At 37.0% G+C, this 16,150-nt stretch overlaps 5 protein-coding genes across 6 annotated transcripts in view; 1 reads left to right on the forward strand and 4 right to left on the reverse strand.

Moving 5' to 3' along the window:
* Positions 1-16,150, forward strand: part of LOC133837069 (probable muscarinic acetylcholine receptor gar-1) — a 101,019-nt gene that overhangs the window by 20,756 nt on the left and 64,113 nt on the right.
* Positions 394-3,088, reverse strand: LOC133836711 (aminopeptidase N-like). Its single transcript, XM_062267302.1, has 7 exons — positions 3,068-3,088; positions 2,881-2,963; positions 2,533-2,826; positions 2,281-2,461; positions 1,915-2,162; positions 754-1,863; positions 394-700 (listed from the first exon to the last, which is right to left on the reverse strand). Exons 1-7 carry the CDS (start codon positions 3,086-3,088, stop codon positions 475-477), a joined length of 2,163 nt encoding a protein of 720 aa, XP_062123286.1. The 3' UTR covers positions 394-474.
* LOC133837075 (aminopeptidase N-like) lies at positions 4,214-7,266 on the reverse strand. Of its 2 annotated transcripts, XM_062267730.1 has the most exons (7): positions 6,839-6,972; positions 6,618-6,773; positions 6,267-6,563; positions 6,016-6,202; positions 5,712-5,959; positions 4,544-5,654; positions 4,214-4,490 (listed from the first exon to the last, which is right to left on the reverse strand). In XM_062267730.1, the coding sequence occupies exons 1-6, from the start codon at positions 6,874-6,876 to the stop codon at positions 4,850-4,852; spliced, it is 1,731 nt and encodes a 576-aa protein (XP_062123714.1). In that variant the 5' UTR covers positions 6,877-6,972; the 3' UTR covers positions 4,214-4,490; positions 4,544-4,849. The 2 variants fall into 2 exon arrangements, with proteins under 2 accessions (XP_062123714.1, XP_062123713.1); XM_062267729.1 differs by having other exon boundaries at positions 6,618-7,266.
* On the reverse strand, positions 7,801-11,196 carry LOC133837074 (aminopeptidase N-like). Its single transcript, XM_062267728.1, has 6 exons — positions 10,320-11,196; positions 9,947-10,246; positions 9,696-9,882; positions 9,265-9,515; positions 8,103-9,212; positions 7,801-8,049 (listed from the first exon to the last, which is right to left on the reverse strand). The coding sequence occupies exons 1-6, from the start codon at positions 10,943-10,945 to the stop codon at positions 7,812-7,814; spliced, it is 2,712 nt and encodes a 903-aa protein (XP_062123712.1). The 5' UTR covers positions 10,946-11,196; the 3' UTR covers positions 7,801-7,811.
* On the reverse strand, positions 11,809-15,282 carry LOC133837184 (membrane alanyl aminopeptidase). The gene is made up of 6 exons (XM_062267861.1): positions 15,175-15,282; positions 14,552-15,071; positions 14,317-14,481; positions 13,542-14,258; positions 12,354-13,481; positions 11,809-12,280 (listed from the first exon to the last, which is right to left on the reverse strand). Exons 2-6 carry the CDS (start codon positions 15,064-15,066, stop codon positions 11,986-11,988), a joined length of 2,820 nt encoding a protein of 939 aa, XP_062123845.1. The 5' UTR covers positions 15,067-15,071; positions 15,175-15,282; the 3' UTR covers positions 11,809-11,985.

The following is a 16,150-nucleotide window of genomic DNA, read 5'->3' on the forward strand; positions in this document are numbered from 1 at the left end:
ATTTGAAATTTACGGATACAAACCAAATTTTGGTACCCTTTAGTTCTTGACTTTATTTTTATGTAAATATTTAATTAGTTAAAAAGGATATACTTAAAATGAACACACATTATATTATATTATTCCTTGTTGCAAAGGCCTTCGGCTTGAAAGTGTACGTATATTCTGATTTATTGTTAGGTCTTTTAAGTCGGAAGTCAAAATACATTTCACCGTTGGCTAAGTAATATCAGCTCTTTCAAATTTTGGCCCTGTCAACGAAAATATATAGTTGACACTACTTCAGTATTATTATGGTATCGGATTCATTGACGCAATATCTCTCTAAATTTATAAAAATTAAGATTTATTATTCCGAAGAAATTTGAGTAAATTTAAATATAATATAAAACGCAATATACATATACAAATGTCAATAGATTGTTTTAATATTAAAGTTTTTGTTATTATCTCCATTGAAATTTTCCAACTAGCTCAATTATTTTTTGCTAGATAGTTGCCTAGCTTGCCAAGTCTCTGCTCTGCCCATTCCAGATTCTTCCGTATTTTTGTCAGAAGTGTCTCTTTAAAAGTTTCTGCCGATTCACCAAATCTATGAATGTTTTTGTTCAAAAAGATTGTGAAATGCTTTTCCTGCTCCCGCGTCGTAAAATAATCAACCATATCACTTAGAAATTCGATCATCGTATACTTGCCCAATCTAAAAGTTTAATAAATTAGTTAATAATTACGAGGTGTTTCTTGATAATTTACCTGGCAACAAACTCATCGATATTCTCACTTATCATAGAAAATATGGGACCAATTAAATCTGGATTATGTTTATAGATTTGTATCAAATCATTTGTCCATTTATAATGTGGTATCACATGGAACAATTCGAGTTTGAAATATGTACTATAGTCCCTTGAGCAGCTAATAGCTCGCAAAAGAAGATCCTTCTCATCGGAATCTGTTTCATTATTATATAAATGCCAGAGACGAGCATGAGCCGTTGTTCGTGAAACTGCACAGTAAAATGTTTCCCGATAATCTGGGGATGGTTTTCCAATATTCCCCTCAAAAAGAAATTTCACTTGGTTATTACAATTGACATTCTGGTATTTGCAAAGCCATTTCACGTGCATCTCTCGATTGTACTTAGTAAATATGCCTTCATATCTTGCTGACTTTGTGCCTTGTAAAGAGAAAACCAGAGTTGTAATATTTGTAAGATATTTCTCAAAATAGGGTAATTGTTGCGGGGTTAATCGGCGAACTACTCTCTCAATACCGTTGTAGGCTGCGCGCCAGGGAATATACTCGGTTTCTGTACTTAAAAATTCGAGAAACTCAAAGACATCAGCATAATCGATCATTCCAGCTTTCGCAAAGTGAAATAGATCATCAATTATCTGCGCCTTATTCTCTACTGGGATACGTCGGCTTCTAGATGTGAAAAATAATTGTTTAATTTGGGTGAGAATTGGTTTATCGTAGAAAACTCGATAGTAGTTGGATTGCTTTTGGTTTAAGATAATCCATTCAATGGGATTTTTAAAAGAAATTTCAACTGTAGTCTCATTCTTTTTGAAGTATGTGTAAGGTGTCACATTATAAAAGCTTCGATCCAAATTCGTTTTGAAGGTAATTGGAATGGTGTAACGTAAAGTGGCATCACTATCGTCTTCGTAATTATATAGAAAACGTTTTTGGTGTAAGATTATTTTTTGGTTATCCTGGGTGATGTTCACAATGACCATCGGGTAGCCCACCTGCTCAGTGAAGTCTGAAAAGAACGTATCCAAATCAACTTCAGGCTGAGCTGGCCAGTTTTGCTTGAGATGAGCGAACAAATCGCTAGGATTTGTGTTTTTTAAATGACTGAAAGAAAAAAGTTAAAAAACATGCTACCTTAGGAGGGCAGATACTCACTATTGTTTCAAGTAAGAATCGATGGATATCTTAAAGTTCTCGCCTCCCATTAAGTTACGCCACATCCGAATAATGCTTGCCCCCTTATCCTGTATGAAGCCGTCGGTCTGTTTATTGATATCAGCGAGAGATTGTACTTTCATCTCGGGACTGGTTAGGGGCAAGGATCCAGCTACTGCATCTTTTTCAAAGATTCTTTGAAGATTATCCACAACAAACTGTTGATCCAAGTGATAACTGCGGCAGTTCTATTGGGAGAGGAAACTATTTATTATATTATGTAATAATAACAATGTAAAACTTAAGATATTTGTAAAAACAGATGGAATTCGTATGTCTTTTTGATATTTTTCGTTTTATATTTACCTCATCAGCTATAATGATCCCGTAATATCGAGCAAAGCCTTCGTTTAGCCAATAGTGACTCCACCAAGATAAAGTAACACTGTTACCAAACCACATGTGAGCAACTTCTTTTCCGATCGCACGACATGTGAATTCTTTGTTCTTGTAGTAGTCCGTGTAGCCAGGCTTATGTACAAGCATTTTTCACTACAAATGATATAAAAATATTATTCAATAAGGCAGTCCATGACCAATATTATAAACTAATAACACCTAAAAATGATAAGGCCCCAATTCTCCGTTGCCATCTCATCGATCCAAGGCGCAGTCGCAAATCGCAAAACTTCATTTCCAAGTTGGTTGTAGGGCATTTCAAATAGTTCATTGTAGGCATCTGTCACGCGTACTCCAATTCCGTAACTGAATCCGGTGTAATTATAATAATCCGGCTGTGTAAAAATAGCAAATTTACTGATATCGCCTTGAGCTTGATACTCGGATATTAAAAAGGCCAATAGATATGTAGACATAATTGGTGTGACATCAAAGTGATCAACAAAACGGTTACTGAAATTAAAATTTATGGTTGATTTTGATTCAAAAAATATTTATTGTGCTTACCCTTCATTTGTCGTTCTCAACAATCTGGTGTTACTGATGGCATTATAGCCACTTGGACGACCAAGGTGAAGTTGAAACTTTGCCTTAAAGGCAGGTTCATCGAAACAAGGAAAAACCAAGCGAGCATAAATGGTCTTCAGTTGTGTTAACAAGACCTCAGAATGATTGTCGGCTATTTTAAACAGACCTGAATAATCGTATCTAACATTTCCTGTGTATTTGAAATAGAGAGTGTAGTTCACATTGGCAGTCAATGGCTCTAATAAAGGCACTGTTAAAAGTTGAGTCTTCGGATTAAATATCAGTGAAGAAATCGTAACGTTTTGGTACAAAAGGCCATTCATATTATAAACCAAACAGCTCGATATGTTGAGGGAGTCCTTATGAAGTGTTATTTCGTAAACATCACTTTGATTCGTCTGTAAAGTTATAGCGACTTCTCCGTCAAATGTTGAACCCAATTTTTTGTTCTTTTCTTCGATGATGTCGATGGTTAAGTTGTAAAAAGATGGCAATACACTTCTACTGAGTCGGTAGCCAGTACTTTCACTACTAGCTATTACAGTTATTAAAATAGCAGCGACGAGCAACTGCCAACGAGAAACAGAACCTTCCATAATAAAAGCTAGTTGAATACTGGAACTAAAGATTTTGTGTCTTATAGATATACGCAGCTATTTAAATTCTAAAATGCGAATTAACTGGAAATTATAATATATGCCTGGGAATACTTTATTGCTAATTTGAAATTAAAATTTTTGAATTGTTTCAAACCGGCTTTATGGCAATCAATTATATGAAACAATTCTATGATGTTAAGCTGAAAGGCAAACGAAATTTCGGTAGCTTTAGCTACAAGCTCATTTTCTAAGAAATGTATATAGTATGTATAACTTGTCTTCCTGATGAATTAAGGTTTTCGGAGATATAGTTTGCGTGTAAGTGCATTTGGGTCTGAAAGTTAACTTGATTTGGCAATGGCATGAAAGTTGTAATTTTAAAGCAACAGTTGGGAATTTTGGTATATATGTTACTATAATAACTATAGTATTTATGATTCCTATTTTGGTTGTGATCGTATTAAAAATGTAGAAGTTATTAAAGAAAAACTTTTGTATAACAAATTACGCCGACTGCAATGGAGTTTTGGCTGAAAATCTGGTGTATTTCTTATTTTCCATAAAAATATACATTTCAATACTACAATTATATATTATTATATTCTGTTATATATAAGATTAAGGCCTAACATCCTTTATTAAGGCATCAAGATTTTGAGCATCGTAAATATTTAAAAATAATTGGCTTGTTTTAAGTAGTGTGTTTCGAATTAGTTACAATTACATTCAATTACATTTTTTTGAAATTAAAGTTGTCATTGTGCCTCATTCCATTTTGCCAGATATTTGTCTAACTTTCCCAATCTCTGCTCTGCCCATTCGATATTCTTACGTATCGTGGGCAAAGCGGATTTTAGTGTTTCTGCACTTTTATTATCAAATAAGTGAGATTTGTTTTCAACAAAATCAGAAAATAGTTCTTCCTGTTCCCGCGTTGTAAAATATTCAACCATATCCTTTAGAACAATGACCATCGGTAATGTGCCTATTCTAAACGTTAAAAAAATTAGTAAAAAGTTACGAAAATTACTCAATATCAATACCTGTCAATCATTTTCCAGATGTTCTCTCTTATCATCAAAAATATGGGAGTGATTAAATCCGGATTTTGTTGATACATCTGAATCACACCGATTGCCTGTTGGTCATTATTTTCAAAAAGAAATACCTCCACATTAAGATATGTCGTATAGTCCCTTGAACAGCTAATAGCTCGCGAAAGAAGATCTTTCTCGTCGGAATTTGTCTCAATATGATATAAATTCCACAGGTGAGCATGAGCCGTAGTCCGTGAAACTGCACAGTAAAATATCTCCCGATAATCTGGGGATGGCTTCTCAAGACTCCCCTCAAAAAAGAACATTCACTTGATTAATACAATTGACATTCTGGTATTTACATAGCCACGACACGAACAAGTTTCTATTATATACATCGAACACGCTATCAGTGCTACTTGATTTGGCAGTAACTTCATTAAAAGCCACATATGAAATATTTTTAAGATATTTTTCAAAATGGGGTAGTTGTTGAGGGGTTAATCGCCGAACTACTTGCTCCATACCAACGTAAGCTGTCCGCCAGGGAATATGCTCGATTTCTGTACTTAAATATTCCATAAACTCAAAGACTTCAGCATAATCGATCATTCCAGCTTTCGCAAAGTGAAATAGATCATCAATTATCTGCGCCTTGTTCTCTACTGGGATGTGGTGACCTTTTATTGTAGAGAATAATTGTTTAATTTTGGTGAGAATTGGTTTATCGTAGAAAATTCGATAGTAGTTGGATTGTTTTTGGTTTAAAATAATCCAATCAATGGGTTCTTCAAAAGAGATCTCAATCGAAGTCTTATTCCTATCGAAGTACGTGTAAGGTGTCAGATTATTATATGTGCGATCCAAATTCATTGCAAAGGTAATTGGAATGGTGTAACGTAAAGTGGCATCACTACCGTCTTCATAATCATATAGAAAACGTTTTTGGTGTAGGATTATTTTTTGGTTATCCTGGGTGATGTTCACAATGACCATTGGGTAGCCCACTTGCTCCGTGAAGTCTGAAAAGAATGTATCCAAATCAACTTCAGGCTGAGCTGGCCAGTTTTGCTTGAGATGAGCGAACAAATCGGTTGGACTTGTATTCTGCAAATGACTACAAAGTAAAAGTCACAAAATTACAAAATATAGAGAGGATGAGGAGCTCACTCACTATTGTTTCAGATAACTTCTGATGGATTCCCTGAAATTCTCGCCACCCATTAAATTACGCCACATTCTAATTATGCTGGCCCCCTTATCCTGCGTGAAAGCGTTAGACTGGTTGTTGATTTCCGCGGGAGATTGTACACTCATCTCGGGACTGGTTAGGGGCAAGGAACCAGCTACCGCATCTTTTTCAAGGATTCTTTGAAGATTATCCACAACAAACTGTTGATCCAAGTGATAATTGCGGTAGAGCTGTTAAAAGGTATTAGAATTTAATATAGTCTAGATATGTTTTACTTCACATTTACCTGATGAGTCAGAAAGAACTCGTAAAAGCGAGCAAAGCCTTCGTTAAGCCAATAGTGGCTCCACCAAGATAAAGTAACACTGTTTCCAAACCACATGTGAGCAATTTCATGTGCAATATTCAGACATGTGAACTCTGTGTTCGCGTGACCGTCAGTGTAGCCAGGCTTCTGGACGAGAATTTTTTCACTGTACGTAAAATAAAACGGATGACATTACGCTTTTGATGACGAAAATTTCTAACTTTTAGCACCTTAAAATAATAAGGCCCCAATTATCCATGGCATTATCATCGAACCAACCTGAAGTCGCGAATAGCAGAACTTCATTTCCCAGATTCTTATAGGGCATATCAAATACTTTATTATAGGCATCTATCGCGCGTTCTGCAACATTGAAACTGAACTCTGTGTAATTATAATTCTCAGGCGCAGATAAAACAGCAAATTCACTGTGATTGCCTCGAGCTTGGTATTCGGATATTACAAAAGCCAATTGATATGTAGGCATAATTGGTGTGACATCAAAATGGTCCACATAAATGTTATTTCTGCAATTGAAATTTAATATTTGTAAAACTTCGAAGAATATTCACTATGCTTACCCTTCTTTTGTTGTTCTTATCAATCTGGTGTTACTGACGGCATTATATTCACTTGGTCGACCAAGGTTAAGTTGAAACTTTGCCTTAAATGTAGGTTCATCGAAACAAGGAAATACTAAGCGGGCATATACGGGTTCCAATTGTGTTATGTAAACGCTGTGATACGAGTACTTGTCGGTTTTGTAGAATTCTGATATTACACCTTGCCCTCTGCTTTTTACATAGCCAGTGTATTTAAAATATAGAGTATAGTTCTCATTGGCAGTCAATGCCTCTAACAGAGGCACTGTTAGCAGATGTGTCTCCTGGTCATACTTGAGTGAAGTAATCGTAACATTTTGGGACAAGATGCCATCCTTATTATAAACTAAACAGCTCGATATGTCAAGAGAGTCCTTATGAAGTGTTATTTCGTAAATGTCACTTTGATTACTTTGTAAAGTAATCGCGACTTCGCCGATAAATGAGTAGCCCAATCCTCCATTCCTTGATGCTTGTGTGTTGATGGTTAAGTTGTATAAAGATGGCAATACACTTCTTCTAAGACGGTAGCCATCACTTTCATTTCTGGCTATCAGAGTCACTAATATAGCAGCTATGAGGAGCTGCAAATGAAGTATCGAACCTTTCATATTTAAAGCTTGCTCAATACTGAATCTAAAGATTTTGTGTTTTGTTTAGATATACGCAGCTATTTAAATTCTAAGAGGTGAATTAACTGGAATCTATAATATAAGTCTATGTACGCTTTATTGCTAATTTGAATTTAAAATTATTGAATTGTTTAAAACCGGTGTTTTTAATTATTTATGACTCACTCAATTTTAGTATTATTGTGGCTTTGCATTTCTTATTTTTAAGTTCAATCGGAAGCTAAATTTCAAAAAGTTTTTGTTCTTAATGATATACTTATCACTGTTATGAATAACTGGCTAAGAAAGGGTTCAGGTTTCTTGCGAAAAGTTTGAACAATTTAACTATAATTTTATGAACTATAATTAGACTATAATTAATTATCAAAGCCATTGAAGCAATATAACTTTCACGGTAATAAAATAAATTTTATTTATTTCTGGATTATTATTCATTATTCCGATAAACATAAGTGGTTAGCACAAGTAAACTTAATAAAAGTAACAAAGTTTGAGCATTCAAAAGTGGTTTATTCATTTGCTGATGTGTATATTATTGAGGTTATACAACTGCCTCATTCCTCTTTGCTAGATAGTTCACTAGCTTGTTCAATCTCTGCTCTGCCCATTCCAAATTCTTTCGTATTGTTGTCGGTAATAACTGTATGTCGGTATTTGTCCTATTATCAAATCTATGAATGTTGTTGTCTATAAAGATTGTGAACTGTTTTTCTTGCTCTCTTGTTGTAAAATAATTAACCATATCTCTCAGGATTAGGAACACATCATACTGGTCCCATCTATAAGTTTAATAAATTAGTTGACAGTTTTGAAGTGTTTCTTGAAATCTTACCTGCTAAGAAGTTCTCCAATGTTCTCTGTTATCATAGAAAATATGGGATCCATTAAATCAGGATTTTGTTGATACATAGTTATCAAGCCGAAGAACTGTTCGGAATAACGTAATAAATGGAATAATTCGAGTTTGAAATATGTTGCATAGTCCCTTGAACAGCTTATAGCCCGCGAAAGAAGATTCTTCGTATCAAAATCGGTCTCATTATGATATAAATCCCATAGGCGGGCATGAGCATCCGTTCGTGAAACTGCACAATAAAATATCTCTCGATAGTCTGGGGATGGCTTTTCAAGATTTCCCAGAAAAAGAAGTTTCACTTGCTTATTACAATTGGTATTCTGGTATTTGCACAGCCATGACACGTGCAAGACTCGATTATAGTTTTCCTTCACGCTATCAGAGCTGCTTGATTTTGCTGATAGTTCATTGAAAATCCCAGTTGTAATATTTGATAGGTATTTCTCAAAATAAGGCAGCTGTTGTGGGGTTAATCGCTGAACTACTCTCTCCATACCGTGGTAAGCTGCGCTCCAGGGAACATAATCGAATTCGTATCTCAAATATTCTAAGTATTCGAAGACATCTGCATAATCGATCATTCCAGCGTATGCAAAGTTAAAGAGATCATCAATGATTTGTGCCTTAGTCGTAGCTGGGATACGTCGGCTTCTAGATGTGGAGAATAATTGTTTAATTTGGGTGAGAATTGGTTTATCGTAGAAAACTCGATAGTAGTTGGATTGCTTTTGGTTTAAGATAATCCATTCAATGGGATTTTCAAAAGAAATTTCAACTGTAGTCTCATTCTTTTTGAAGTACGTGTAAGGTGTCAGATTATAATAGCTTTGATCCAGATTTGTTGTGAAGGTAATTGGAATGGTATAACGTAAAGTGGTATCACTACCGTCTTCATAATCATATAGAAAACGTTTTTGGTGTAAGATTATTTTTTGGTTATCCTGGGTGATGTTCACAATGACCATTGGGTAGCCCACCTGCTCCGTGAAGTCTGAAAAGAACGTATCCAAATCAACTTCAGGCTGAGCTGGCCAGTTTTGCTTGAGATGAGCGAACAAATCGCTGGGATTTGTGTTTTTTAAATGACTGAAAGAAAAAAGTTAAAAAAAAAATTCAAGAACTTGGATGGAGAACTCACTATTGCTTTAGGTAACTGTTGATAGATTTGTTAAAGTTGTCGCTTCCCATTAAACTTCGCCACATTCGAATGATGCTAGCACCCTTGTCATATGGGAAGAAGTTGGTCTCGTTGTCGATTTCATAAGAAGATTGTATGGCTATCTCGGGACTAGTTAAGGGCAATGAAGTAGCCACTGCATCCTTTTCAAGAATTCTCTGAAGATTATCTACAACAAACTGTTCTTCCATGTGATATTTATTGTTGTAGATCTGTAGAGAAAGAAAATAATAACAATTAACTACAGAAAATATTTGTAGATACTATTTATAGGGAGTCGGCAATAGTCGAGTTGATTATATTGTTACTCATATTTTGATATCGGTAAATCTTCTCATTTTAACGAGTTTGATATGCGTTTGCAACTTTGACATTTTTCCTTTCATATTTACCTGATCGGTCATAAAGATCTCGTAAAATCGAGCAAAGCCTTCATTTAACCAGAAATGACTCCACCAGGATAAGGTAACACTATTGCCAAACCACATATGAGCTATTTCATGTGCAATCATTCGAATAGTGAGCTCTTTGTGGCTGAGACTGTCAGTGTAACCAGGCTTATGAATCAGCATGTCTTCTCTATAAATTGAAGAAATCCAATTTTATTAAGCTAGTCTTGAGCAAAATTAGAAACTTTCAGTACTTAAAAATTATAAGGCCCCAATTCTCCATGTTGTTATTGTTGAGGGTCCAAGGCTTAGTTGCAAAGAGCAGGACTTCATTTCCTAGTTGTTTATAAGGCATCTGGAACAATTCGTTGTAAGCAGCTATCACGCGTTCACCAACATTGTAACTGAACTCTGTGTAATTATAATTCTCAGGCGCAGATAAAATAGCAAATTCACTGAGATTGCCTCGAGCTTGGTACTCGGATATTACAAAGGCCAAAAGATATGTAGACATAATAGGCGTGATATCAAAATGATCCACATAACTGTCATTTCTTCAATTAAAATTTTAGATTGTTATTTCATTGTTTGATTGTTATTCATTTAAAGAAAATGTACTAGACTTACCCTTCCTTTGTTGTTCTTATCAATCTGGTGTTACTGACAGCATTATATTTACTTGGTCGACGAAGATGAAGTTGAAACTTTGCCTTAAATGTAGGTTCATCGAAACAAGGAAACACAGATCGCGCATACTGACCTTTCAGTTGTATTAAGTAAACTGTGTGATCTTCGTTGGTTCCGTAAAATGATGAAAACAGACCTGTGCCATGATTGCCAAAATAACCAGAGTATTTGAAATATAGAGTATAGTTCTCATTGGGAGTCAATGGCTCTATCAGAGGCACTGTTAACTGTGATGTCCTCCAATTAGATTTTAGTGAATCTTTTGTAACATTTTGCAGCAGGGCACCATCCTTATTATAAAGTAAACAGCTTGACATGTAAAGGTAGTCCTTGTGAAGTGTTATTTCGTAAATATCACTTTGATTAGTTTGTAAAGTTATCGCGACTTCGCCGTCAAATTCATAATCAAGTCTTCCATATTCTTTCTCCTTGACATTAATGGTTAAATTGTAGAAAGATGGCAATACACTTTTACTGAGGCGGTAACTATTACATTCACTTCTGCTTATTAGAGTCAGTGATATAGCAGCGACGAGCAACCGCCAACTAAGAACAGAACCTTTCATAATGAAAGCTAGTTCAATACTGGAACTGAAGATTTTGTGTTTTATAGATTTTAGCAGCTACTTAAATTATAAAACGCGAATTAACTGGAAATTATATTATATCTTGGTATACGTTTCATTGCCAATTTGAATTTAAAATTTTTTTAATTGGTTGAAGCTGGTTTTATTCTGTTGTCTTTTTTACCCTCGAAAATCGTTGTGATACGCTCTATCCATAGGGTAAAAGTTTGAATCGAAGATGATATATTTATTTATGTTATGTTCCTTAATTTTTTGTGTTCATCAATTTCATAAATTTAAACATCATTAGTGACGATTTGTTAAATTATAGAATATACGAATTTGTTGCTAATAATGCGAAATTCTGTACCCTAAGCAGCAAGCAGTCGCATTCCGGGTAAATAATTTTTCTTGTTGAAATATATTTTAATAACGAGACGTCAGATGTTGTTCCTTGTAGATATTGTTATGGTAATTAGTCAGATTTGCTGGAATCTATACTCAACAACGGAAGTTTGTCAAAACGACTAGAACATCATAAAGTTCGCTTCAGCGCTAATTTGAATTCACGTTTTTGAAACTTTCTCGAACTGGTTTTCACGTAAAGAGCATTTGACCGCATAATGTGTGTGTTATAAAATGATATTTAATTAAGTTATTATTATAAGCTGTTCCGTAATTCAAAGTATATCTCATTTAGTTTATAATTAGGCCACCAATAAGACTAAATAAACGTGCAACTATGGGATTTACAACCACAAAAATCGTACTGCGAATAATGTTGTTAATGTTGCCGATCCAATGATAGTGAAAATGTAAACCAAATTCCCAGAAAACTTTCAAATAAAACTGAGTCAATAATATAGATTAAGCGAAGTTTATTATTATGCGACATACGAGTAGTTTATTCCCAATGCCATCTTATCTGGATAATTTTACGGCTTTGTAAGGGCACTAAGTGTACAAATACTTGTTATTGGACAATTGCACAATGGCGACTGGCATTTGGCTAATCTAGTTTATAATTAACGTGGTTAGCTCTATCGCAGCAATGTGGTAATAGATACCATCAGCACGGTGAGGAGACTGAAAGCGCTGATCATGGCGCTGCCGTTGCGCCCTGACAGATAGGTGCGGAAGAGACCCAGCTTCGATTCGGCCCAGACCAAGTTTTCGCTAACGGTTGTTTCAGCTGCAGTCAGTGTAGCGGCAGAGGTGCCAAATTTGGCACTGTTAGCTGTGTTGAATGTTTTCAAAGAGTCCAGCTGCGACTGTTCGGTGAAACGAGCGGCAATGTTGGAAATGACAGTAGCCACTGCGGAGTAACCACCCATGCTGTAAATGAGAGATCAAAGATGCAATTTAACAAAGGTTTGTTCTCACATTTTGGAATATTAGTGCTACTTACGCGTCGGCCAATGCGTCGTATTTTTCGGTGACCAATTTGAAGACAGGATCAACATTTTCATTGTTCTCAGTGTAAAGAGTGCTGAGCACAGCAGATTTATCCTGTTTGCGGATCTCATCGGAGATTACGAGATCGAAAACTCTTTCGATTAGGGTCTGGTTCTTAACACAACCGAAAGAGGTTTGCAGCAGCGTTTCCTCGGTGGCAACCGTTTCGGTCTTGAATTTCTGATACAGTGCCTCAAATTCGGTAGCGCCACCTTCACGCAAGCCCACACAATAGACCACTGAGCGAATGTTCTTGGGAACATTGGCCAGTGAGTTAAAGTAGCTCTTGGCACTGCTGATGCAATCAGCATTGCCATAGCGACACGACCAGGAGAGCACCTTGGTGCGCAAGTAAATATCGAGTGCCTTGTCCGTTGCGGTCTCAGCGAAGCCCAACTGATTGTATGCCTTGTTGGTCAACTGCTGGATGTAGGCGCTGAAATCAGAGATATCTGTGCCCAAGCGTATGGCCAGGTAGCTGAAGCCATTGAATGCCGATGTCCATGGAATGTAATTGGTTTCAGTTTCCAAGTATTCCAGCACATCCAAAGTCAGGGTGTAGTTGATGTGTCCAGCACGAGCCAAATTGAGCAGATCGTCGACCACCTGGGCGCGGTTAATTTCATGAATGCCGCCCCAGTTGCTCTCGATAAGTGTATGGTGGATTGCATGCCAGTTGCTCTCGGTATAATTAACACGATAGTAGCCAGTCTCCTGGATGTTGGCAAGGACCCAGCTGACCGTATTGGTGAAGGTTACATTGTATGCGGTGGTCGCATTCTCAGACAACACAAACTTGGGCTTGGTATCATTGAAGTTTTTCTCTTCGCTTGTGGTGTAACTAATGGGCACTGTGTACTTCAGGTTAGCATCGGCACCATCGTTATCCTTAAGCAGGAAACGCTTCTGAGTAAAAGCGACGCTCTTGCCATCGGCCGCGAGCTCTGCATTAATCACAGGATATCCCACCTGTGTGGTGAAGTTGTAGAAGATATATTCGGCACTGCTGCTAAAGCTATCTTGAGGCCACTGAGCAAGGAACGACTCAAACAGGTACGCAGGAACCGATGTTTCAAAAGAGCTGGGTGAACACAAGAAAAATTAGCTACAACTTAGGGAGTCGCAAGTCGGGTACACTTACTATTTGACAAGATATTCCTGCAGAGCTTTCTGGAAGTTAGCCGTACCCATGGTGTGTTCAATCATGCGAATGACTGAGGCACCCTTGTTGTAGGAGATGCTGTTAAACATGCGGCTCAGATGGGCGGGGGTATAGGTATTGGGATCGCTCAAGGGATTGGTGGCATTGGTCGAGTCCATGGCCATTACTGCTTGGATTTGATCAACAACAAACTGCTTCTCCAGCTCCCATTCGGTTTCGACAAAAGCAGTGCCAAAGTATTGGAAGAATCGTGCAAAGCCCTCGTTCAACCAAGTGTAGCTCCACCATTCGCAGGTGACCAGATCACCGAACCACATATGCGCTTGCTCATGGGCCACAACGGCGGCAATTGATTGACGCGATGCCAGAGTAGTGGCTGATTCATCGACCAGGAGACTGCGTTCCCTGTAGGTGAGCAGACCCCAGTTTTCCATGGCACCTGCAGAGAAATCAGGAATGGCAGCCATATCCATCTTATCGTTACCGATTGAGTAATAGTCGAGATTCAAATATTTGCTCATCTCGCTGAGAATCTGGCGGCCGACATTGAAACTGTATTGAGTCTGTCCATAAAACTCGGGACGGGACAACACTCCAAAGTTATCATCCTTGCGAATGGTAAACTCGGAAATTATAAAGGCCAGTAAGTAAGTGGACATTTTAGGCGTTGTCTGGAACACATCCACAAAGTAGGCGCTGCAGAAAATGTTTGATTAATATAGAATAGAAAATAATATAAAGTTCTTCATCTTACGCTTCAGTGCTGGGAGAGGAGTAAGATAGCCTTGTGTTACTGGCACTATTGAAGGAGCGATGACGAACGAGAGTCACATCGAAGGTAGCCTTGAATCGGGGTTCATCGAAGCTGGGGAATGCTCGGCGAGCATGGTTTGTCTGGAACTGCGTTGATCCCAACCATCTGCCGATGTCACAGAGTTAATAAACTACCACAACAAAAATTATTAAAAATTTGAAAACTGAAGACTCACTTAGTCTCGTTGTTATCGTTTGTGTAGTAGCTGCGGTAAAATCCGTACATGTCGTCCTGCATAAGACCCGTATAGTTGAAATGCAAAATGTAGGCTGTGTTGGCCACAAGATCTGTCGTTGAAGTTAAATTCATGATATTGGTTTCTTCATTGTGGCTAGCCAGAGTCAGGGCTATTTTAGTGGGTGTTACACCCGCTGCAGGCTTCAACCAGTATTCGTTGAGTATATGCGTCAGATTCTTCGAATGCAAAGAGATGGTTCTTGTGGTCTCCGTTGGTACGATCTCAATAAAGACCTCGCCATCGAAAGTAAAACGCTTTGCATCGCTATCGCTCTCTAGCAAATATGGTCTCAGCGTAATATTGTAGTTAACCGGATTGATAATGGTCGACAGTCTGTATTCCCAGTTCTCGGACGCATATGTTGTCGGTGGCTGCAGCTCCAGCTGCTTGGTGCCAGCTAGCACGCCTGCTAGGCATACTGCCAAGAGGATAGCCAAACGTAGGGCCATCATTTCGTCTGCAAAATGAGGTTAAGGTTGTCAGATCAGTAATTAGCTAAAACTTTTTTCCGTTTTTTTGTACTATTTCACCATATTATGTAACAGTTTCTTTGCACTCACTTTAGATATTCGAACGGTTTGAAGTGCTATTCAAACGTCGCACGGCACGCGATTCGACAACTAAAGTCTCCTCCCAATGGACGGTACTATTTATAAGCGCACACTAACTATATCAGCGATTTATCTGTAGCCTTAAACATTTTATTTTAGCGAGATAAAGTGTACATAGATTATACGACGATTACGATGACGCGTCGATAAGAACGTAAGGCGGTGATTTACGCTTACTGCTGGCAGTTACCAATCATATAATAATCATGCGAGTCGACAGGCGCAAATATATATTGATGGATTTACCATTGGACAATAATCCAGAGGCCGTAACGGATATGAGTAATAGTGTGATTAATATAACTCAAGTATGCTCCAAAATAAAAACCCCACATGGTGGCACATAGAATTTGGATGCTTTTGCTGTAAACCTAAATGGGAAAACAGAGTATCAGAATATCATTGATTGCATGTTGCAAGTAAAACTTCATATCTATTTTGATAACAGCCTGAGCAAACAAATCGAAATCTCTGACGATCGATATCACGATTATAATATGCATAGAGTATTGTCTGGTATTACTTTCACAGACGTTTCATATTGACCTAATGGTTAATTTTGCGAAGAGATTAGAAGAATATTAAAATATAACATTGATACTACTAATCTCTTAGTTTTCACATTCTAATGAATAAAATCTTCAACATTTCATACTGTTCTTAAAGACTGCCAAAAGTAAAACCAAAAATGTATCATATGTCAATAATATTGACTCAATAATAAACAACAAATTTGTTGCAGAAAGTATTATTTTTCTCTAAATTCCAGAAAGTTCGCTTATAGTAATTTGTCTACGTACATATATTTTATAAATTTACGTCTTATTTAAGCCTTAAAGCCTAAGGTTTGACTTTTCGTAGGGTAAAAGAGAGACAATGATAATCATATACAGAAAATGCGCAGAAGAAAGGGTTAAAGGCCCAA

Source organism: Drosophila sulfurigaster, chromosome 2R, assembly GCF_023558435.1.
Source record: "Drosophila sulfurigaster albostrigata strain 15112-1811.04 chromosome 2R, ASM2355843v2, whole genome shotgun sequence".
In the NCBI taxonomy this organism is placed as follows: domain Eukaryota; kingdom Metazoa; phylum Arthropoda; class Insecta; order Diptera; family Drosophilidae; genus Drosophila; species Drosophila sulfurigaster.

What these genes read in the sequence shown, in the direction of transcription:
- LOC133836711 (XM_062267302.1), bottom strand. Translation starts at nt 3,088, where the DNA reads ATGTTAGATACGATTATTCAG. An exon ending in TGGGGCCTTATCATTTTTAG is followed by an intron (nt 2,462 to 2,532) that starts GTGTTATTAGTT and finishes TTTGTAGTGAAA; the next exon opens with AATGCTTGTACATAAGCCTG. An exon ending in ATCGATGAGTTTGTTGCCAG is followed by an intron (nt 701 to 753) that starts GTAAATTATCAA and finishes TTAAACTTTTAG; the next exon opens with ATTGGGCAAGTATACGATGA.
- LOC133837075 (XM_062267729.1), bottom strand. Translation starts at nt 7,249, where the DNA reads ATGAAAGGTTCGATACTTCATTTGCAGCTCCTCATAGCTGCTATATTA. An exon ending in TGGGGCCTTATTATTTTAAG is followed by an intron (nt 6,203 to 6,266) that starts GTGCTAAAAGTT and finishes TTTTACGTACAG; the next exon opens with TGAAAAAATTCTCGTCCAGA. An exon ending in AGTTCTTTCTGACTCATCAG is followed by an intron (nt 5,960 to 6,015) that starts GTAAATGTGAAG and finishes ACCTTTTAACAG; the next exon opens with CTCTACCGCAATTATCACTT.
- LOC133837074 (XM_062267728.1), bottom strand. Translation starts at nt 10,945, where the DNA reads ATGAAAGGTTCTGTTCTTAGTTGGCGGTTGCTCGTCGCTGCTATATCA. An exon ending in ATAAGAACAACAAAGGAAGG is followed by an intron (nt 10,247 to 10,319) that starts GTAAGTCTAGTA and finishes TTTTAATTGAAG; the next exon opens with AAATGACAGTTATGTGGATC. An exon ending in ATTGGAGAACTTCTTAGCAG is followed by an intron (nt 8,050 to 8,102) that starts GTAAGATTTCAA and finishes TTAAACTTATAG; the next exon opens with ATGGGACCAGTATGATGTGT.
- LOC133837184 (XM_062267861.1), bottom strand. Translation starts at nt 15,066, where the DNA reads ATGATGGCCCTACGTTTGGCTATCCTCTTGGCAGTATGCCTAGCAGGC. An exon ending in TCCTCTCCCAGCACTGAAGC is followed by an intron (nt 14,259 to 14,316) that starts GTAAGATGAAGA and finishes CATTTTCTGCAG; the next exon opens with CGCCTACTTTGTGGATGTGT. An exon ending in TACGACGCATTGGCCGACGC is followed by an intron (nt 12,281 to 12,353) that starts GTAAGTAGCACT and finishes TCTCATTTACAG; the next exon opens with CATGGGTGGTTACTCCGCAG.